This window comes from Symphalangus syndactylus, chromosome 23, assembly GCF_028878055.3.
Source record: "Symphalangus syndactylus isolate Jambi chromosome 23, NHGRI_mSymSyn1-v2.1_pri, whole genome shotgun sequence".
NCBI lineage: Eukaryota > Metazoa > Chordata > Mammalia > Primates > Hylobatidae > Symphalangus > Symphalangus syndactylus.
The window spans coordinates 19,231,418-19,255,121 of record NC_072445.2 but is presented as its reverse complement, the minus strand read 5'-3'; the positions used below and the strand labels follow the sequence as shown (position 1 = coordinate 19,255,121).

General features: G+C 41.7%; 1 protein-coding gene across 7 annotated transcripts in view; it reads right to left on the bottom strand.

The window, feature by feature from the left end:
• Nucleotides 1-23,704, bottom strand: part of RUNX2 (RUNX family transcription factor 2) — a 281,684-nt gene that overhangs the window by 172,527 nt on the left and 85,453 nt on the right. For 6 of the 7 annotated variants that reach the window (XM_063633187.1, XM_055263933.2, XM_055263934.2 and 3 more), the window contains exons 3-4: nt 11,866-12,230; nt 2,791-2,947 (exon numbers count right to left, since the gene is read on the bottom strand). In XM_063633187.1, coding sequence (XP_063489257.1) covers nt 2,791-2,947; nt 11,866-12,230 — 522 coding nt within the window. Of the gene's footprint in view, nt 1-2,790; nt 2,948-11,865; nt 13,178-23,704 lie in introns of those variants that run through there. The other variant, XM_055263935.2, reaches the window with a different exon arrangement.

The window sequence follows — 23,704 nt, the reverse complement described above, 5'->3', positions numbered from 1 at the left end:
AAAATGCAGGCTCTCAAGTATGGAGCTAGCAGTCAGTAGATAACTAATTGTGTCATCCATGGCTTCATCAGGAAAAAGAAAGCATATCAAAAACAAAAATGTAAGGACCAAAATCATTTTAAACACTTCTCTTTAAAATATTAAGGATAAAAAAAAGGAAAAACAATGAAAAACCTTAAGCCACTCCTAACTTAATGCAAGTTCCACTGATGCTCTACTTTTATTCTGGCACTTTCAAAAGTTGTGGTCATAAGATGACCCATAAAGTCAAAGTCAGTAGTGACATGACTCCTTTATAATCTAAGATTGTTTTTCAGTTTCTGAGAGTTTATGTTTCTACCAGTGGAAAGAAAAAAAAAAGTGTAATATTTGAGGAACTTGATGTTTTTTTTATAACACTACTGAAAATAGAAATATTTAAAGCCGAGAAAGAAAATACAATGGTAGCAGCATGTTGATCCAGACTTAATAGCTTAAGAGAAATGTAGAAGTGTGAAAATCAAAGAGGAAGCTGGAAGAGTCTGTTATAAAGCAGGTCAGGTACAAAGGGTACAAAAGCAGGTTAAAGGGTTTCCTGCCACTGAAAAACTGACCCATTTTTTTTTTCAGAGTGTGATCTGTTATCAGTGTTCTCTGTCCTTTTTTCCTCTTCATCTCAGCTTGATATTACTGTTTCCTTTCATACAATGTTAATGCAGTGATATAAAAATATATTATTAGTGATAAATCAATTTTTCTTTCTCTCTCCACCCACTCCCCCTACCCCCCATCTAAGTCTTGAAGACAAGTCTGGACCAATTTCTCCATCCTGCCTCTGGCAGCAGACTGTAGCATTTCAGATCCTCCACCAAGTCCCGGCTGCTTCAAAGGAAAAATCCTACTTTCTTCAGTTAAGATCATAAGAAATATAGGGGGAGGGGGTCAGCTCTGTTTGGACATAATTACACTTCATCAAAAGAAGCTTTCTTCATCTTCCATGCGTGAAAAGTCTGCAAGCAGTTAAGTCTGTCTTTTTTTTTTAAATATAAAAATTGCTATTTGGGAAACCAGCCAAAACTCAGAAAGCCAATATAGTAAAACAGTGCACACCCTTTGTTTCTCTTTGAAGTTTCTTAAATAAATATGTTGAGGGTTTACAAAGTACACTATCACTTTGCCATAGTTTCTGCTTAAATTGATCAGAAAAAAGTTATGCAGCATCTATATAATACAAAAGTAAGATAAATGAAAACACTAGCTTGAATCTGTAATGTAAAATTAAGCATGGCACCCAATCCTTTCAAAACTAAAATTCATTACTCTAGTTAAAAAAAAAAGTATTATTACATAAGAAGAAAGATGCAATTCAGAGCATACAGCTAAATCATCATGTTCACATTTTTCTTGATTCTTACTAAAAAAAAAGGAAAAACTTTAATTGCATAGTGGACCTGCATAAGTAAATGAGAAAAAGGAAGAATGAATACACACACACACATACTCCAAACCTAATCAGTCAATAGTGATATAGGATGTGTCTTTTTTTCCTCTTTTTACGAAAGTTAACTAAACCTGATGCAGAGATAACCCCCTTAGTTTTGATTCTACCAGAGGCTGTGAGCCTCATTTTATTTCAAACAACCTGTCAGTGACAGTATCTCATTAGCATGAATCTTTTTTTTTTTTTAAGTTAAAAAGTACAACTTCTTGGCCCTGTTCCTAGAAAGTAAACTAACACTACTCATCGGAAACAGCCTTGCTTGAATTTCGCTTATCAAGTTTTTACAATGGTAATAATTTGACATCTGATCCAAACTAAAGAGCAATTATTAGACATGGTTTAAAAAGTGGTGCTTCTCATTTCCTATTCAAACTGGGTTGCAATGATTCCATAAGGCTTTATTTAACCTCAGTTCTAAAGTGGTCTATTTTCTTTCTTCTTATCAAAATACTTAAAATGGAAATATTAGATTCAGTTAAGTAAATAAATAAGCATAATGCTTCTAATAGGTGAGTAACTAGTAAAAGTCTTTCTGTAGAATAAGTAAATAAAAGCCAAAATATTGGTCTCCTTAAAGACTTTTTAAAAAAACATTAACCTCATTTATCAAACAGTTACAAAAACCCTAAAAGGGATAATTTTCTATTTAAGGATCTCTAATTTTTGAATATGGATTCAGATGGTGGGAATCCTTACATAGTATGGAACTATTAATATTAGAGTACTAATCATTCATCTGTCTAGGCAACCTTACATAGTCACTCTAACATAAGTAATACATTATTCACTTATTCAAATGAAAAGCCTTATGTTAAAAAAACCATGATTTTTAATAAATTCTTATTATGAGAGTAAATGAAATCATATAGAGGTAACCTGTGATAAGTGAAGAGCATTATGCCAGCTGTCCTTGCTACAACTTAGACCAAAATTGATATTATCAGGAAATTGATCCAACATATCCATTTTTCTTTCCCCTTTACCACTCAATTTACTCAGTTAATTGACTCCTCATAATTCAGAAGTTGATCCTCCAACTGTTCTTTTCTCTACCTTATATGCTCACACCCAGTGAAATTAGGAGCTAGTTTTTCTGAAAACATTGCTTGAATTTTCAATATCATAAAATAAATGAAAAAGGCCTGAGTACTCACAAGAACACTCAACTTCATCTGGATGTATTTAAAGCAAATCTTCAGTAATTCTATTCAGAAAAAGAAGGTGCTGATTTGTATACAGACTAGTCTACATTTCATCAAAGGAGCCTAATGTGCTTATTCCATTATCAGTATCAAAAGTCAGAGACTTACCTCGTCCACTCCGGCCCACAAATCTCAGATCGTTGAACCTTGCTACTTGGTTTTTCATAACAGCAGAGGCATTCCGGAGCTCAGCAGAATAATTTTCATCGTTACCCGCCATGACAGTAACCACAGTCCCATCTGGTACCTCTCCGAGGGCTACCACCTACATAAAACAGGAAACACAGCAGCAATAATGGCACATCAGAAAGGCTTACAAACAGAATATATTCTCATTGCAAATGATGTGTCTTATCAGGACTTAGTGTTCTAGTCCAGTCCAGTAATGGCCGACAGGAATGAAGCATCTGTGTATGGGTTGTGATGCCACTTCAAACAGACCAATGTTTCAGGGTCCACCCATTTCAAAGGCAGGCAAAAACTTCCTTCATTTGTTGTTGGATTCTTCACAGAAAATGTGTACATTTTTATTAAATCCCCATGTTAAGCTGTCCATAGGAATTATGCCACAGAAGGAAGGGGGATGCCCCATCTGCAGATTGCATCATACAGATTAAGGCACCACCTGTCTGCAGGCTTCCTCTCAGGGAAAGCCCTGAGGTGTGGTCTTATCCCATCACAGGCTAAAAAATATCAAGTCTGGTCAACTCTATGGGAGAAGATTTTTAAGTGAAACCCCGGGGCTCCTGACTACATAGAGTGTGTGGTCTGTTTTATCTCCTTACTTTGGGCTAGCACTTCAGCTTTTAATAACAGTATATTTACTGAAAACCCACGCTGAGGTGGGACCCAGTGTGATATCCGAAGTCATCAAGAAGCTGAAGGTGAAAATAATTGATGATAAATAAGAAAAAAACAATATATACCCTTAGCCTCAGTTCTATTATGTCTTGTGTCCCATCTGCCATCCTGGAATGACATACTTGACTGCTTAATCTTCAACAGTTAATCTGAAGCAAATTAACTCAATCAAGAAAACATCTAGATTAATCCATCTTTGGAACTAACAAACATTTTCTCTGCTCCAAGACCAGCGATAACACTTTAACCTGAGTCAGCTAACTTGCAAATGTGTGCCTCTGATTAACACAGAGCCCGGTAAGGAGATGCTGGTGCAGATCCTTCACTGTCATATATGAAACACTTCTCCTAATCCACTGCCAAGATCCTGCCCCTTGGTAACAATCCTTTCTCTCAACGAACTTCCAGGACTCTATATTCAGATTATTTCCATGTCTTCCTCATTCAGCTTCCAGATGCCCTCATGGTAACTCAGCAATGACCCCAGCTAAAGTAGCCACAACTGTCTGACAATAACACCCCTGTGTGCATGCCTGTCTGGTAAACCTCCCACTTATCTTTTTCTCCTTCTAGTGCTACTCCCTCCTTTGTCAAGATTTCCATAAGACAAACCTAAGCATTTAATTCTATGTTCCCAATACAATTGGCATATTACAGTAGATTTCTTACAGTGTGAATAATATACACTACACCTATATTTCAGGGCTGAATTTCCCCCATCTATGAACCCTACTGCAACACCCCTTCACTATGTCCTCTCCTCCAGCCAGGAAAACAATCAAACAAAAAACTTGTCAATATTTTTGTCGCCCTTATTTTTCTCTAAGGCTGTTTCTCAGTTCCATTCCTTCCATTTAGTACTGTGTTATTCAGTTCAAAATCAATAAAGCCTTCCTTAAATTACAGGCCCCACTTTCCCCAGCCTCCCACTGTACTCAAGTGATCCTCATTTCAACGTACATATATTAATATTAATGGTCTATGACTATTTTAAATATGCCAGGCCAAAGCTGAGGGACTCACTCCTAGGAGTCCAGATTATATGAGTTAGGAAACTACATAAGAGAAGGGCCTTCATCTCATCTGTCTTGTTCACCACTTATCAACCCTGCTCCCAAAAGTGTCCAGCACATGGTGTGTTTGATTAATTTTTTTTTTTTTTTTTTTGAGATGGAGTCTTACTCTATCACCCAGGCTAGAGTGCAGTGGCACAATCTCGGCTCACTGCAACCTCCAACTCCCAGGTTCAAGTGATTTTCTTGCCTCAGCCTCCCGAGTAGCTGGGATTACAGGTGTGCACCACCACACCCAGCTAATTTTTGTATTTTTAGTAGAGAAGGGGTTTCACCATGTTGGCCAGGCTGGTCTTGAACCCCTGACCTCAGGTGATCCGCCCGCCTCAGCCTCCCAAAGTGCTGGGATTACAGGCGTGAGCCACCGAGCCCAGCCAGGTAAACATTTTTGAAATAAATGAAAGAGCTCCATAAAAAGCCCCACTTTGCAGAGACAGAAGTCTGTGGGACTACCAGCTGAAACTCTGAGAGAGCCAGTTAATGATGAGTTAGCACCCCTTGCTAACAGCAACATGCCCTTGCTCCCAGCTCGTTTTCCGACATTGTTTTCATCCCAGGGGAGAGGGAACCATGCTGCCTCCCCTTTCCCTGGAGTATATAGTTATTCTCAATATGAGAAGTCTCCTGGGTCAAAAGTAAAATCTCTTGAAAATAAGATTTCCTCCCTGTATACTTCATCTCATACCTCAAGCGGCTACTGAATACAGGTAATGCTGTACTCCTGATGGAGGCAATGTGCTTTTCAATTTTTCAAATTCACCATGCCAAAAATGTGAACATTTGAAAATATTGCAATAATTGACTACATTTGCCAGGATTCATCTGAATGTTTGACATTTTGTACACTCAGCATATTATATTTTAACACCTGCTGTGTGGCTTTCTATGTCAAAGTAAATATGGACCCAGTAAGCATATTAATAAAGGCAGGAGAAAAGTTGTACTGTTTAGAAGAGAATGAATATACCAAAATCAAGAGGCTCCACTTTTTCCCCAATTCTGCTACATATCTGCTATGACCTCACACAAAGTAACTTCATCTCCAGCAACCACAGTTTTCCAATATGAATTGGAAAGTCTGCAAAATGTAGAAGATACTATATAAGTATAGAGCGTAATTATAATGATGTGCTTTTTGTAAGATGAGGAGGGTAACACAGTGTTCTGTTCCAAATCTGCTGTCTGTTAAACATAGGCTTTTAGTTATAAGCATTCTTAAAGGGTTCAACTGAATACGTACTTCCTCACTTCATGTTCTGAGATGTTCTTTGATGTTGTTGAGAGATACAGGATGACTGCTGGTGGATTTCACTCAAGTCTGGCTACATTTCCGAAAAAACAAAAAAGCAATCTGCCCCAATATAAAGGTTTTCAAGAGCTCTGGGACATTATTATTTTACTGCATATTTTTAACATAATGGATTTTTTTTTTAGTTAGAAGAAATGGAAAATTGATTCAACATGGGAAAATATGAAAGAAAAGATCCCTAAGAGTGAAATACATAAATCCATTTTACTGTGCTTAAGCAGCATAATAATGACCATATTCAATACTGGTGTGTTTTACATATCACATTTTACAAAACAAATAAATAATCACAAGTTGTGTGAGCCTTCTATGAGGCTGAGAGCAAGGCCTGAAAAAAAATGCTAATGCAATGTAGCGACAATCTTTCCTGTTAAAGCTGAACTCTAGTTTAATGGCTAAATATATTGGGTTTTTTTCTGCTATTCACTCTACCAAATCAGATTGCCCGATGTTTTTCTGAGGGGGAAAAAAGGCTGGGAGTTGGGGGAAGTACTGTATTTGACTTTATATCAATCAGAAGTATAATTACATGTTTGAGAGGTTTTTTCTTTAAGTAGATCTCTGAAGCTAAAAAGTTCCCCTTGGAGATTCGCAACTGTGTTTATCTAAAAGAAAACCAAAAGAATCAAGAAATTTTTACACATTTCATCTGTACCAAAACCAAGCAATGGAAAAACATTTGAAGGGGTAAAGCGCAGTCAAAACTCATTCTTTAACTAGTTAGGAATAAGCACAAATTAAAATTTGCTTCCATCCTACCCAATACAAAAGTACTGCTCTGCAAAGAATAATTTGTGATGATCTTAACAATTACATTTCTAGGTGTTTTTAAAATATAAAATCTACAAATTCAAGAAACTTTATGAGAAAAGGAGAACTAATTTTCTGTCCTGACATTTCAGAATAGAGAAAGACGTTCCTTTATTTAGCGCACCTCACCATAACTAGCATTTAAATCACATATGTGGCTTGCACAAATAAAGTAGAAGGATATTTAACTGTAGTAATGCTATTGAAATTTTGTATGAGACTCCTTATGACTAAATCTGTGAATCACTAAAAGAAGAGGAATGGAGAATTAACTCAAACTCTTAAAACAGTTTCTCATCTTTTTATATGGAAATTAAAATTGCCTGCGACATTTCCATGGACAGAAGTCTAGTCTTAACTAATCAATTACTCTTATAGGCCAACATAATTCGGGACATTGTACTTGCGGTATAATTGAAATATAATTATGTTTCAAGATAAAATCTGATCAAATATTTCTTTGCAATATAAAGAGAAGTGAGCCTAATTGCAAAAAGCAAAAATGTTATTCCTATCACAATTATTTAAAGATAACTTCAAACACAGTATATCAAAACACTGCAACAAATACTACCGTTAATATTTTGAATTTATCCTAGAACTGAGGAAAAGCCTATTAAATTCTAGAGAAAAAACACAATATATCATTTCATAATTTTAAAAATATATATGTCAAAGATAAATTTTGATAAAAATTATTTCAATTTAAAGCAGCAATTTGTGGGCCATGTATCATGGTGGTTTAGATCATCTAACAATAGATATTCTGGAATTTTGAAAGGATACAAACAATAATGCCAAAGAGGAAAAAATAATGAAAGATATCTACCATACCTATTTTCAAATATTTAATAGAAGTTTTCTAAAAAATTTTACAAGTATTTATTTTCCACCTGAAATTCTTTGTTCCAACTCCTTACTTGGAAGTTTTATATATTCAGTCCCAAAATATTTAACTTTAAATAAGTTTTCTTGAATTCAAAGGCATAACACAAAAATGTGTCTGTCTTCACACAACTTGAAATCTATTGTGATTTACGTAATTTTGCATAATAATTTATATTAAGGTTAATAAGGATTTAACAGGCTTAACAGCCTATTTTCCCTTGTTTAGATACAATGAGATTCAAAAAATATAAATATAAAATCTGATCTTTAACTATGTAAGAAAAATACTACTCACTGGTATCAAGTATTTACTAGTTGCATATTTGTTTTCGAAGAGAGAAAAATGGTTAGTGATGCCAAAAATTTATTTTCAAACAGAAATTGCTCTGTCATTTTGAAACCCCTCCTTTTGACAAGCACTGAAAGGTATTATTAAATATACAGAATTAACTATGAGTGCTAGATTATATATCTAAAAATGTGTTTTCTTTCTTTAACACTGCCAGAAAAACATACGATACTGATAAATATATATAGTCTGGTGTTCTCTAACTTAAAACAGCAGAATAGGCTTGAACTACTTTTAGTTTTAAAATATACATCTGGACTTAAAATTTCTGCATAGTGTTTCAGCTTGAAGCTATTTAAGGCAACTAAGTTATGAACCCTGAACACCAGGCTTCACAGTGGAAATGCTGACAGACCCCTAACTAAAAGGGTGCTACTGGATGCAAGGTTGACATGCTCTCTCCACCATTACCTGACCATCAGCTAATGAGCTGAATTTGCAAATTACTTCTTTGCCACTAGAATTATCTAGGATAGAAAGGGTCTGGGATCCTCTAATAGTATGCCTTAACTATTTTAAGGTTTCAGTGAGATACACCTGAAAATGTTAAAAATATTTATTTCCGTTTCCTTGACACCTGGGGGGACCGAACATTTCAAAACTGCAGAACTTTGTTAAAAATACAATGTTAATAAACAACTTTATATGAAGTATACTAGTTGTTTTTGCATTTTTACATGTAAAAATAAATAAATTTTATATCATCTCGAAACAAGAGTAGATGAACAACGCTAATACATTCTTAATGAAATAGATTGCCAATATCGTGTTTAAACACGAGTTTAAACTGACATTTCAAAACAGTCTATTGAATTCATTTCTGATTCTCTGCAGTGTCAAGCTCAGTGTGACAGATACAAAATATGGGCTCAATAAATATTGTATTGATTTGAATACCAGACTTCACAACAAATAAGTTGCGTGTGTGTGTACATGTGTGTGTTTAAATCCATTTACCTATCTGCTATTGACCTGACAACCACTATAATCTATTTTTTACATAGCTATAAATATCATGGCCAAATTGCTGTCACCACTTTTAAAACGGAGACTTCTTCATATTATTTCTTCGTTGCAGATGTATTTGATTATATTGTAAGAGTATAGAAAGTCTAGTGCTCTCAGGCTTTTATTCCAAAAGTAGGGTAAAGAGAGGTTGTCACAATCTGGATGTTCCAAACATCCATACATTTTTTTTCAACAGAGTATTTTCTATACTGAGTAGATCTTAGCTATCACCCACTTTCTGAATTCTGTTTAACACAGGTATGTTGATAGAAAGACACTGACAGTCAGGTTTTAGGTTAACTCAATTCATTATTCAATTGATATGAATTAAAACAGTCAATTTAATATGGTCTTGTTACCTACGGTCTGTTTACTGCTTAAGATAACAAAAATGTACTCTGTGTAATTAACAAGTTGATTTATAACAAAGTACAAAATTTATTTTCAAAATAATTTTTAAAGGGTGGTAGTGAAAAATCTTAGATGACAGCCAAAATATCTGAGACTAGCTCAAACTAAAGTGCAAAACACAACCTTTCCATCCAAAATGCTCATGTTCAAATCAATTCAGTAGCATAAATGCAAGAGAACAGTTCAAGATAGACCTTAAATATGTTTAGCAGAATGGTATATGGAACATCAAGCATCTAAATGTCTTTAAAAATGTAAGCATCTGTTCTTATATTTTCACATATTCTGATTTGTGGCATTGTGCAGACAAGATATCTACTTATTTGTATTTTCTGCTGTTTTCACCCAGGTTTGGGATTTTGGGGGGCTTTTGGTTTGGGGGATTGGAGGGCATTGGTGGAAACAAATTTCCATTCTCATATAAGACTAATGTAAAAATTCTGGGCCCTTGGACGATGGACATTGTAAAAGATACATATTGTATGGAAATTTAAATTTATACAATTCACATATATTCTGAGCTTTTCCTATTTCAAGGAAGCAAACATTAACCTACAAAATGGGTGGTTTATAAAAGGAGAAATGTGACGGTTAAAAAAAAAAAATTCTTGAGCCAACTGCAAAATGAAACTTGCCCCAGAATGCAACATCCCCTTTCCATAACAATTCATTCTGATTTCTGTTCTGATATAAGACCTAGAGAGATAACCAGCTCTAATTGACCTGGACTCCTCTTTCTTTCCATCCCACCCACACACGGAATCTGAATTGGTGCGTGGGGTTGGGGTGATCAACAACTGGGAACTGTCAGTGGCCCGTGGGAGTTTGGCCCCAGGGTCCCCAGTGGAGAAACTGGCATGATTCCTCCCCCAACTTTTTTTTTTTAACCTCCCCCAAGGCCTTGCTTGCCCTGCTCTCCACAGACCTCGGAACCCAGGGGACCCAGGCCCACCTACTCAAGTTCAGAGGTTAGCAAGGGCCCAAAGCACCTTTATGAGAGTGCTCATCTCCACGTCTGGCTTACCACCCCTGCATCCCTGGCGTCTTGCGAGTGTGGACAGTCCTGCGAGTGTGGGCAGCCCGGGAACCCGTTTCCCCATCAACCCAGTGTGCGCTGGGCCCTGGGGGCTCCGCGTCTCCCCCCTAGAGAGGGCTACCCCGGGAAAGCCGGATCGGGTTATGGAGAGCCATCGGGCTACTGTGACAGGCTCCAGATCCTAAACCCTCAACCTGTGGAGCACCTGCCTGCGACTCCCGCGGCTGCCACCCGCCCTCAAACTAACGGGCCGGGCAGGCACAAGAGTCCGCGGGGCGCGCAGAGGCCGCTCTCAAGCCTTCGAGCTCACTCCGTGCTCAGGCCACCGGCAGGAGCCTCTCACCACCTTTCAGAAGCAGGAGGGATCTTTTTTAGATTTAAGTCCTTTAAAAATAATAATAAAGCAAAAATACAAAATTTCACCTCCGTTTTCAAGTTGGGCGAACTAAAGTTGTTCCACAGGTTTCCCTCATCCCTCCCTGGCGGGGCGAGGCGCAGAGCTCGGTCCCGGCTGGAAGAAGCGGCCCGAGCTCCCGCCCCCTCCCCTGGCCCGCGCCTCCCAGCACTCGAGGGTTCAGCGCCCAGGCCCCCTGAACGCCCCCGCTTTGGGGCTCGCGGACGCCCCAGCGGCCCCGCCTTCCTCCCGGTAACGGGATCTGGCGCGGGTCAGCGAACAGAGCAAACGCCCCCGTCCTGACACCCCCTCCTCTGGAGACCCCGGGTTTTTCCAGGACCCTCCCGGGCACGGGTAGCGCAGCCCGCGCGCCTCAGTCAGCACCCCACGCCCAGCCCGGCACTAATGCCCGGCACCGGCACCCAACGAATCCCGGCACGGGAGCCCGGGAGGGACCAGGACCGCCGAACTCTGCGGGTCAGGAAAGGGGACGCCGAGACCTGAGAAGGGGCGTTTGGCTGTGAGGGAAGCGGGTGGGAGCGCGCGGAGCCCCAAAGAGAGGCGGCGCGGGCAGCCTGCAATGCGGCCAGGCCGGGATGTCCCGGGAGTAGGACGCGGGAGCCCCAGGGGACAATATCGGGGATCCTCGCCCCCGGGAAAGGGGCGGGGTGGAGCAAGTCCGCTCGCAGGGCAAGAGTGGGCACTTTGGGGATCTTGGGAGAAAGGGAGACGGCGCGAAGGAGTGAGTGAGAACCGAGGCCGGGCAGGAGGCATGAGGAGTGATGAACGGATCACGGTGACTAGGGCTGAAGTCGGGGTAGCAGCAGGCACAGGTGGGAGAGGGAGGGATTTGCGCGGAGGGACTGAACCCCGAGCCCGCCAGGGCATCCGGAGGGAGAGGCCCGGCCGAGGGTTCCTGGGGTTAGAGCCGCCAAGGCAGGAGGTCTTGGAAGACGTCCGGGGCCCAGCCCCGTGGGCAGGAAGACACCGGCGGGCAGGTTCCGCGGCTCCCGGCCGGGGGCGGGGGGCGGTGTAGCCTCTTACCTTGAAGGCCACGGGCAGGGTCTTGTTGCAGCGCCAGTGCGAGGGCAGCACCGAGCACAGGAAGTTGGGGCTGTCCGTGCGGACGAGTTCGGCCGGGTGGTCGGCGATGATCTCCACCATGGTGCGGTTGTCGTGGGGCGGCCGCAACCGGGGCACTGCAGCTGCCGCCGCCGCCGCCGCCGCCGCCGCAGCCGCCGCCGCCGCCGCCTCCTGCTGCTGCTGCTGTTGCTGCTGCTGCTGCTGCTGTTGCTGCTGCTGCTGCTGTTGCTGCTGCTGTTGTGCAGCCACCACCGGGCTCACGTCGCTCATTTTGCCGGGCTGCAGGCTGCTGGAGGGGGGGCTGAAGCGCCGGCTGGTGCTCGGATCTACGGGAATACGCATCACAACAGCCACAAGTTAGCGAAGTGGCCGGGGGAGGGGGAGGAGGGTGGAAATGAGGGGCAAGGAGGAAATTGGGGGGGTGAAGGCGAGACGGGGGGAAAGAGGATGGAGGTGATGGGGCTGAGGAGGTGAGAAATCAAGTTTGATGAGGCCGACTGCCGGGCGGAGTCTGATGGGCCAACAGAGTCTGGCGATGCGGCGCAGTCGGGCTGGCGGGTAGGGAGACCCGGGAGGCGCAGATCTTTGCCGGAGCCTTTGGAACACCCCGGGTGGCAGCTGCGAACGGGCACGGGGGTGTGTTTGGCCCAGGGAGGCGGGGGACTTGAGTTTGCAGCTTGGAGTGGGGTCCCTTGGGGCACCGCGTCCTGGGTGCGCTGGCGCCCCCTCCCAGTTCGAGTCCGGTGGTGAAGCGGTGTGGGTTCAGCAGTCCAGCCCCGGGGCCGGCATTGCCGCGCGCTGCCCGCCACAGCCGCGCCGCGCCGCGCCGCGCCGCGCGCTGCTACCCAGCTGCAGGCGGCCGCGCCTCCGCCCTCCCGCGCCGCCGCCTCCGCGGCGGCCGCCGCTCCCCCCGCGCCGGCTGCACGCTCAGATTCCTCCCGCGGCGGCTGCCAGCCCGGCTCCCCGGCTAGGCTCCTTCCTTTCCCTTCTTTTCTTCTCGCCCTCTCACCGCCACCTCTTTGCATCCACTCCCTCCTGCAATTTGCAAAGCTCCCCTGTCTCTCGCGCTTCAAGGTGCCAAGAGGTAAGTCGTGGACAGCGGATCTCGGGGCAACGAATCTCGAGCCTGCGAATCGCAGCCGCTGCCGCCGCCAGCCGGCCGCGAGAAGGAGCCCCCCGCGCGCCGTGTGCAGCTTCCGAAGCCGAGAGGCGGCCCCAGACTAGGGGCAATCTCGCCTGGTCGCGTCCTCTTGCTCTCCCCACCCCTAGGACAAGGAACCCCCTCTTTGTCGGAAGAGATTGAAGCCGAGACACCAGAAAGCCCCCGGCTGATCTGACTGTCGCTGTTTTTCGTTGTAACTTCAGGAGAGGAGGAAGGAAAATTCTTGAGCGTCTGTGCTGACTTCTCAGCACTCTTCACCCTCCCACCTCCACCCCCACCTCTGTCTGAGCGACTCCCAAGGGAAAAAGATTTTGCAGGGTTTGGGTGTTTTTTGTTTTAAGTGACACACAAAAAATGAGGGGGGTGGAGGGAGAACTAGTCAAAATAGTTTTTAGGAACTCAAGTGCATAGCTGGACATTTCTTTTTTCTTATATATTCAATCTTGTCATTCCTAGAGAACAAGAATGAGGTGTTTTTTTGTTTGTTTGTTTTTGTTTTAAGGACTGAAAAACTGTCAGCTTTGTGATTAAAATAAGTTGCAAAACCCTTGCTGGGGAAAAGCACCAGCCGTTTTCCATGAATTCAAATCTTTTATTAAGTCTATTCTACATCTAAGACTAAGTTTCGTGTCTGTCTTCCCTAGCGCTCACGGGAAAAAATTAAAAATACGAACTAAAAAATTCAAAATGCTTCCGTGGCTGTTTATTTATGTATTTATTTCCTAGTGTGGGTTTAAAAAGCGACTTTGGATCCCCCAAAAAGTTGTGGTCGAGAGGATGAAGGAGCGCGGAAAAAAAGCGGCACTTTTTACCTAAAATGTGGTTTTTGGAGGCTGGGATTTCTAATGATTAGGTTTTTGTGGTTTATATAGACACGACTCTGGCTAAGGCGATCATTACGCTGATGAGAGTCAGAGCACGTGGGTGTCTACGACCAGCCTCAAACTCTGAGCCTTCAAAACAAATAAAACAATGTGCTGCGCCCGCAGAAGCCGGGAAATCCGCTTGAGGCTATTACACCCCAAGAAGGGGGCACAGGGCCGTTTTACCCTCGGCGTTGTGTACTACTACGTTTCTTGCTTGTTACCAAACTCTTTAAAGCCTTCCAAAGCTTGAAAACGTGTTTGCGAAAAAAATCATCAGTTGCCAAAGTTTGAAAGATTCCTAGTGGAGTAGCTGACACAGTAACAAGTGATTTTATAAAATAAATGAAGAATTAGAATGCCTCCCCCTCGAAGCATTAAGGAAGAAAGATGGTTGGGTCATCTCTCACGCCCTCCCATCTTATTTAAAGCAATTCACATACCCATTACGGGGTGATTTTATTGCTCAGTGCAAACGCCTCCCTCACCCTCGTAGCGACCTGCCACGACCCTCCCTGTCTGGTTTTAAAGCTTTGCTCCCACTCGTTGAGCCCACGCCCGGGTCTGCGCCCTAGAAGGGGCCTGGAAGGGCTCTGAGAGCATGAGGGACACGGAAGATGGGGGCCTGGTGCCAGTCGCGGACTCTGGAGCCCTTTCGAGTACAAGATGAGCTTGGGGGGCTGTGGTTGCGTGACTCGGGATCTCCCGGCTGAAGAGATGCGCGGAGGACTGAGGATCTGCCAGACCGCGGGAGCAGAGGTGGGGGTGCGGGGTAGCCAGGCGTGCGCTCTCGGGGGGTAAGGATGGAGTTCAGGGGATACTACCCTGTCCTCCCTAATTGGGGCTTTATTTTTACCTGCCCTTCTCCATGCACTGCTCCACACCTCCCTGGTCGGTCTTTCCCTTTCCCACGTTTTTCTCCACGTTCCTGCCTCTTCCACAAATCCCTCCACAGACACTAGCCCCGAGCCGCGCCCCTCCCGCCCCCACAGCCGCCTGCCACTGCCACTCTCGGTGACTCCGAGAAGCGATTCTGCGCCACCGGCTATGACACCTGGTCCCCAGCCTACTCTTCGCGCCCGGCCTACTGGCCTCCCAGCCCGGGCGCCGCCAGGGTGCGAGAACCCATTTAGCCAGACCGGACCAACTGGAAGCGCAGCCAGGAGCTGAGCTGGCTCCTGCGCGTGCGATTTTTAATTATCTTTTCGGTCACAGGGGAGAGCTCTAACCCCAGGCACCGCCGCGTCCCCTGCGTGCACAGGTCTCTCGAGTCCCACAGGCGGCCGATCCGGGAAGGGAAGCCAGGCTTTCGCCTCAAAAAAGAGAGAGACTGCATCCATTGCTGTCCTACCTTACACATCCACTCATGTGCACTCGGACACACTTGCACGTCCACACGCAGACACACATAAACACATACACACTCATACACTCATGGCTTTTTTTTTCCTGCTTTTTTTTTTCTTTTTAGGGGGCTAGTTTTACTCTGGGCATGTTGTGCCACTGTCTAACAGAGATCCCTGGCTCGTTTTTTGTTTTTAAATCTGTGGGGGCTGCAAAGGGGGGAAGCAGTTATGGGAATTGATTATTTCTGTGGTAAAAATGAGATCAAAATTCCATAACTACCATGGTGGGTGATATGCCACCTTCTCTGGGATTGTCCTCCTCCCAGGAAGTCCATAGAACAGAGAACTCCTGGAACTTTGAAGACAATAAGAAACAATTAATATTTCAAATATGGACCACCAGAGGGGCTTTCCAAATAAAAAATTTTAGAATTGAATTTAAGAAGTTACCTTGGGGACGTTTCCTCCTTTTTTCTCCATCGCTGTTTTGTCCTTTTTTTATTTGGTGGATAGCAAACTATGCAGGCCTCGGTGGTTGGGGATTTTAAGGGCAATTTAATCAATAGTGAGATTATTTATTTTAATTAATCATATCCAGTAACTCAGCTTTATGGCCTTTCTCAGTATCCTTCCTCCATTTCACATTTTAGTGGAACTAATATAAGCAGCTCTTGGAAGTTACTAGTCTTGGATCTCTTAAAATATCCTACAGTTATTTATAATGTGGAAATGAAATTTTCCACTGAATACCCTAACAACGTTTCAGGTATCTGGCACAGTGGGTTTTCAGTCTCCTTTCAAAAACATCCTTTTGCTGAACATTCACACTTTCGACTGGAACTGACTGAGCCTGGAGCTGATGATGTCTTGGCTCTGAGCATTATGCTTAAAGAAAGAAAACATTTTTACAGACCCCTAAACCAAACCTCTCCTGTTAATAGTAGGCACACAGGAAAACCATGAGGTTTTACATATGTGTATTTTGTGCTATAGTTTGCTTGATGTCATCTTTGGGTTTAGATTTTCTACATCAAAATGTTTGAAACAAATCACCCACCCTATTCCTCTTCAGAAATATTCATCTTTTCAGTTGTATGTGATGGCACTAAAAAGTATACACTTTTTTCTGAAAATGTGGCAACTCTGGAAGATACAAACATAATCCCACCCACCACTCCCTACCATGTCCTTTAACATTTAACATAACTGTTTAGTAACAACACCTGACAATTCTGACTTTCTAGACAAAGAAAATGAGATGTGAGGCAGTCAGGTTATTTATCCAGTCAAAGAACTGACTGGGAACAGAACCCATAGTCCTTTTATCCTGGTTTCCTGTTCTAACCCCCATACATTATTTTATATGTACTTGTTATGATGAAAAGTAGAATAAGTCCCTGTAAAATCTTAAAATATTTTTCAATGGACCAGCTAATAAAGTGGAAAAACCAATGGAAAATTATGGGCACATTGATGATCCCTAAAGCTTTGAATGTCTCATATGGGAAAACTTTATAAACAGAACCATCTTTAGAGAATTTTTGTTTGGACTGTGATTGACAGAAGGTTACTCAGCCCTTGAAGAAGCAGCATTGCCACTAGACCAGGAGTCATCATACTATGGCCTATGGGACAAATTTGGCCTAATGCCTGCTTTTGTACAATTCTCAAAGATGTTTTTTGCATTTTTAAATAGTTGAAAAATTAAAAGAATAATATTCATAGTACATGAAAATGATATGCAATGCAAATTTCAGTGTCTACAAATAAAGCTTTATTAGAATATACCTATGGTCAGTCATTTGTGTATTATCTATAGCTGCCTTCACCTAAAGCAGAAGAATTGGGTAGTTGTGACAAGGACTATACGAGTCACAAGGCCTAAAATATCTACTGACTTTTTACAGAAAAGTTTGCCAACCCTTGCCCTAAAGTGAAAGGGATGCAAGACCCTGGAGGAGTGAGATAGCAGAAAAGAGTAGATATTTTATAAAGGTACTGGAATGGGTGTGCATGTGGTTCAGATTAGTTCTCTAAAAGTAAACAATGTAACATTTAACTTATTCTTTTCTGCATAAATTGTTAATTAGATTAATATTTTTCACTTAATAATTTTGGAGGTGCCAAAACAGAAAGAAAAGAATGAGGAGTGAGTGCATTTTCACAGGCTCCTTAAGAACAATTTTCTTGGCCGGGCATGGTGGCTCATGCCTGTAATCCCAGCACTTTGGGAGGCCGAGGCGGGCAGATCACGAGGTCAGGAGATCGAGACCATCCTGGCTAACATGGTGAAACCCCATCTCTACTAAAAATACAAAAAATTAGCCGGGCGAGATGGCGGGTGCCTGTAGTCCCAGCTACGCAGGAGGCTGAGGCAGGAGAATGTTTTTTGCATTTTTAAATAGTTGAAAAATTAAAAGCATGAACCCCGGGGGGCGGAGCCTGCAGTGAGCCGAGATCATGCCACTGCACTCTAGCCTGGGCGACAGCGAGACTCCGTCTCAAAAAAAAAAAAAAAGGAACAATTTTCTTACATATCTCCATACGTCAGCATTTTCCATTGTCCTTAAAACATAGTGGGAATACATTAACTGCACAGATGAAGAAGAGTGAAGAAACTCTTATGTAGTCTGAACATAAAAAATAGGTAAGGCTTTAGTAGGTTTATTCCAACTGTGTTGCACATGATTACACAAGAAACTCAATGAGCTTACCAAGAATTTTCTAGTATACAATATATTCATAAGACCTATATACAGTTTTAAGACAGTTAGCTTAGTAAGTTAAGTGATCCCAAAGCTTTTTGACGTATTTTTTCATTTTACTTTTTATACCGTTAAATACTGTCTGATTTGTTTTAAGCTCAGTAAATTTTTCCCATTGTCAATGGACCTATAATAATTTGCATGGCTGTAACAAGAGATGAAATGTCTGTAGTGCAGGACTTAGCATCATAAACCTTTCCTTGTGTTTTAGTTAGCATTCCCAAGGGCCATATTCAGGCACTTAGAAGAGAGTACAGTGTTGTCATAAAAAGGCTGACACTTGCCATATGACCTTTTAGAACCACATTCATGGAGCATCTGTCTAATTACTCTTCAGGCATGGTACTGACTAAAGAGGTATATATTTTGTTTGACTAAAATACCAACTTACTAAACAACACCCTAGTTACCTTAAGAAACCAAGGTTATTTCTAAAAAGAGCCTAATTCATTACCCAGGAGTCAGAGAAAACTAATTTTCTCAAATCAGCCCTCTGGTATTTTGGTGTTGGCAATTGTCCTATGGCAGTAGCAGTGATCTTTGAGCAGCAGTGGAATGTTATATATAAAAGTTAACAGAGGTCTGTGATGAAACTTCTAAGAACACCCTAAAATTAAAGATTTCCTGTAGTAGTTCAACCATTCTTTACCCAGCTGCTCACATATTGCCTTTAAGACACCAAGGAAGGTGCTATCCTATTTTAATGGTTCCAAAGTTTCACTTTAGGCTTTAGGGCAGTGACTTCAATTATTTGTCCCCTCCCTACACCCTGCCATCAAAGTGAAAAATGTAAATCATAATACTCTCAGTTCATCTAGTAAAGTACCAAAAAAGTCAACATTTGCACAGTGTGAGAAATTTGCATTACAAACTAGCAAAGTAAGAAAAAATAGAACAGAAAAAAATAGAATAGTAAGAGTTCAACTTGGTTCTAATAGCTGCAATCCTAGGGGATGCCAGTTATTATAAGTCACCCTTGTAAGTTTTTTGCTACTCTGGATTTCATACTCAGAAACTCTTCCATCAGTGTTTTTCCCCATGCTTTTCTAAACTAGACTTTTCTCAGAGAAAACAATTTCTTCTTCCCGTCTAGTCATAATCAATTTCTAAAAGCAATGACTCATTTTTTTTGACTTTAGATAATTCTCCTGAATTATCTCCATTATTGGCAGGATCTTTTCCTGACTCATATTCCTATTAGTGACAATCTTTCTTCCAGATCATTTTTCTTCCCTAGGTGTGCCAGTTATCAGTTTATTGTCTCGCAGCTCCAAATTCACCTTTTTTACCTGCTCTGTGAAAATGAATCCGGATCCATTAAATATTTCTCTTTATCAGCTGGCAATCATGTTTTGTCGGTGGGGACGTTAGAAAGACATTGCAGGAGGAAAGGGTTTTGCTTCGTGGTTCCCTTGTGCTCACACAGCAGGTTTCTGCAGTGCAGGACATATAGATTTCCCAGCTCTTGGCTCCTGAAGTGCATACATACCCACATCTTCTCCAAAGCCCAGCTGCTGCAATAAAGCTGGCTTTGCCAGTGCCAGGCTCCTGAAGCAGCGGTAGCCAGAAGTTTCCCCCAGCACCCTCCCCTCCTGGGCTGTTTGTAGCAGTGTGGCTCTGGTGAGACAACTCCATGTGAACAGCCTTCCCCAGCACCCTAGAGAGCAGATCTGCAGCAAGCTCTACTAGCACAACTTCTCTGCCACCCAGGGAGCCAAGGCTGTGGAGGGTCTGGATTCAGCCTTGGTTGAGAAGAGGGGAGGACTCTTACTTGGTTGCTGTATTTCAGCCCTGAGGGTAGTGGATGCTGTTATTCCTGTATTCTTTAGAGTTGTTTTTAGTTCTTCCTAGCCAATTCCTTGTTTCTCCAATCCTCTGTTATAGTCAATAATTCTTCAAATCAAACTTTTCTTATTCAAATTACTGTATGGTTTGTCCTCATTGGACTTAGACTGATATGCTAAGGTTTCCATTTTCTGATCCCCAAGATATGCCTATTCATAGTGGTTTCCATTTTGGATCACTCCACTGGGGTCATTATAAGATGAGGATTTCCAACATCACATCACATCTGTTAAATGATTTATCTCTTCCTAATTATAAGCCTATAATTAGAGGACATATATTTTAAAGAGAAGAAGATGTAGACAGAGAGTACAGATATGAGTATTTTAAAGCACAGGCTATAATTGGTCAATGTTTCTTCCCACAGTCGTCCTGACATCTTCCATGAAATCCCATGATCCTATGTCCATACTGAAACTAAAATACACATAAACAAAATCCTGTGCAAAAATTCCAGATCTGCCTTATCACTAGATCTGATTAAAAAAAAAAAAAAAAGCCAGGATCGGGGAAATTGGAGAGATACCTTACAGAATCAGAAAAGCAAAATGCTACCACCAAGGAAACAAAGGGAGCAGGGCAAGATGATGGCTGCCTTATTGCAGTTGAAGTCAGAGACTGGGTAGTGCTGTGACTCTATGATAAAATAAAATTGGGAAAACGCTGTATTAAACGAAATAAACAGACTTCATATTGTCAATTTATCCCAGATTTTATTATGCTACATGCATTTTGAATCTCCACTAGAAGGACTTAAAATACAGCATTTACAAACGTATTTAATTATTGCTTCTAAAGGAATTTAAAGGTCTTTAAAGTATTTTTAGAAAATACTGAGCTAAATCAAAGTGGAAAAAAAAATGTGTTGGAACATTAAAGGGACTGTCCTGTCTAGAAGGGAATATTGTAAGGTAGTGGAGAAGTGAAGTTGGCTTGGCTGCTTGTAGCCAAGCCAAAGAGGGCCTTGGTACCATGATTCCCATCTTTGTGCACATTTACAAGAGGAAGAATATTCATGTTCCTTCTAGAAGCCACAATCTTGGTCTTTTCCTCGCTATTACAGCCCATTACCTTCCTTGATCTAAAAAGGAGAGTTGAATGAAAGTTTCTCTGGGCATGACTATTCACTCCTCTTGAGTCCTCATTAAGGTGAAGCAGAAGAGTTATGCAGGTGTGGGAGTGGATCCCCTCATTATTTAATACTTTGATATTTTGTTTATCATGTATTTATTGGTATTCAATTTCATTTTTCAGAATATTCCATTAAAATCATATCTTGAATATTAGGGTTTGTTTGGAACCCCCTTAAGTTTTGCCCCTAAGGCTAGCTAGGGCCTCCATCATTTCATCTCATCCTGGCCCAGCCCTAGGTCTGTGGGTATTGAGAACTTACCGAGTGATTTCAGGCCTCCTTGCTTCATTACGAGCATCTTTATTTTTTTAATATGTTATTAAATATAAGTACAAATTGCAATCATTGCATATTCTTCCACAAAAGAATGTATCTTTTAGGCTGAGCTCTGGTGGCTCATGCCTATAATCCCAATACTTTGGGAGGTCAAAGCTGGCAGATCACAAGGTCAGAAGTTCGAGACCAGCCTGACCAACATGGTGAAAACCCATCTCTACTAAAAATACAAAACTTAGCCGGGTGTGGTAGCGTGTGCCTGTAATCCCAGCTACTCAGGAGGCTGAGGCAGGAGAATCACTTGAACCCAGGAGGCAAATGTTGCAGTGAGCCAAGATCACGCCACTGCACTCCAGCCTGGGCAACAGAGTGAGACTCTGTCTCAAAAAAAAAAAAAAAAAAGAATGTATCTTTTAACTTTCTGTATCTACTTGAAGTATTGATAGCAGATATAACAGAATTTTGACCTTCATTTTGTAAGGGTGATTGTGTGTGTGTGTGTGTCCTGTGCTTACCTGGTTATCACTCTTTAACAACAAAAATACGGATTATCTGCTTATTACTATGTAATTTTAAAGAAGTAGACATTCCTGTTTTGTTGTTTCCGTCTGTTTTAGAATTGTCTTTGATTTTATTTAAATACATTGCAAACACATTACACTTGGGGCTTATTATCTTTCATTCCCATAAGTGTATCTTTGATGTTAAATTAATTAGATTCTCCTTTAGTAAATAAAATAGATTCCATTATCAAATCTTTACAAGAGTTTAAAAGAGGCAGTTCTCACCAGGCCTCGTGGCTCACGCCTGTAATCCCAGCACTTTGGGAGGCCAAGGTGGGTGGATCACTTGAGGCCAGGATTTCGAAACCAGCCTGGCCAACACGGTGAAACCCCGCCTCTACTTAAAATAAAATACAAAAATCAGCTGGGTGTGGCAGCACACACCTGTAGTCCCAGCTACTCAGGGAGGCTGAGGCAGGAGAATCACTTGAACCTGGGAGGTGAAGGTTGCAGTAAGCCGAGATTGCACCACTGCACTACAGCCTGGGTGATGGAGCGAGACTCTGTCTCAGAAGTAAATAAGTAACAATAAAAGGGGCAGTTCCCACCAGTGCCACTGTGAAGGTAAACTTATACCAGAGTGAAAAAAAAAAGTAGGAAAGAAACTGTTTTTTTAAAAAAAGTTATTTGGCCAGTATTCTTTCCTTTGTCAATATAGTTATTTTTCTCTGAATTCACATCTTTGCCCAGAGAATATATTTCTTTCTGTTTCCTAAGTGAAACCTCTTTCTATAGTTTTTGATGACTAGGTTTGAGTCCTAACCATGATATGCTGATTCTCTGGCTTTTTGAAGTAGGGATTTTCCACATGCCTCAAAATCAAAACCCTTACTTTACTTCTCACATGTACAAAAGAATCTTAGCAAGTCTTTTGTGTGTGTGTGTGGTTTTGTTTTTTATTTTTTATTTTTCGAGACAGGGTCTCTATCTGTCACCCAGGCTGGAGTGTACCGGTGTGATCCCAGCTCACTGTAGCCTCAAACTCTGTCTCAGGTAATCCTCCTACCTCAGCCTCCTGAGTAGCTGGAACTACAAGCATAAGCTATCATGCCTGGCTAATTTTTTTTTTTTTTTTTTGTATTTTTTGTAGATACTGGGCATGTAGCCCAGGCTAGTCTCAAATTCCTGGCCTCAAGCGATTCTCTGGCCTTGGCCTCTCAAAGTGCTGGGATTTCAGGCATGAGCCATTGTGCCCAGCCTCAGCAAGTTTTAATTCGGATTGTTACCCTAACATTTAGACCAGATTTATATGTACATAGATAATCAACAAATCTAAAACGCTATTGAGTGACATTATTCTTATTATTTTCAAGTAAGATATCCTACAGTAAATCACACTGAATGAGATGTTCCAGATCTTAAGCTTAATGCTTACTGTTCTCCAGGATTGCCAGAAATGTGGGTTGCATCTAATAGTTTCATTGAATATGGTTTTTTTACTTATTCTATTTTTAACTTGCTTCACTGGTGTTTACCATTACTGAAGGGAATTATTATAGTGTGCCCATAACTATAAACATGAAAACTGGTTGAAGTGTTACAACTTATTATAACATACAGTCCTTCATAATTTAATTATGGCTTCTCTGATGCTGATGGTATTGGTTCATATAAAAATAAATACCTTTTATCCAAAGGCTCCTCTGATAAAATTTAAACTGCGAAATATAAAAAATAAGAGAATTACCAGAAGTATGATGCATAAGAAGCATAACTCATCTTACATTAGCCTTGAAAATTGAAAGCTTTTCCATTTTCAGCTTTGTTTTGCTAGCATTTACAGACTCAACCATAAAAATTCCCTCTAGGTAGAGATCTGGCAAAAATATTCCAGTTCAAAGTCAAACT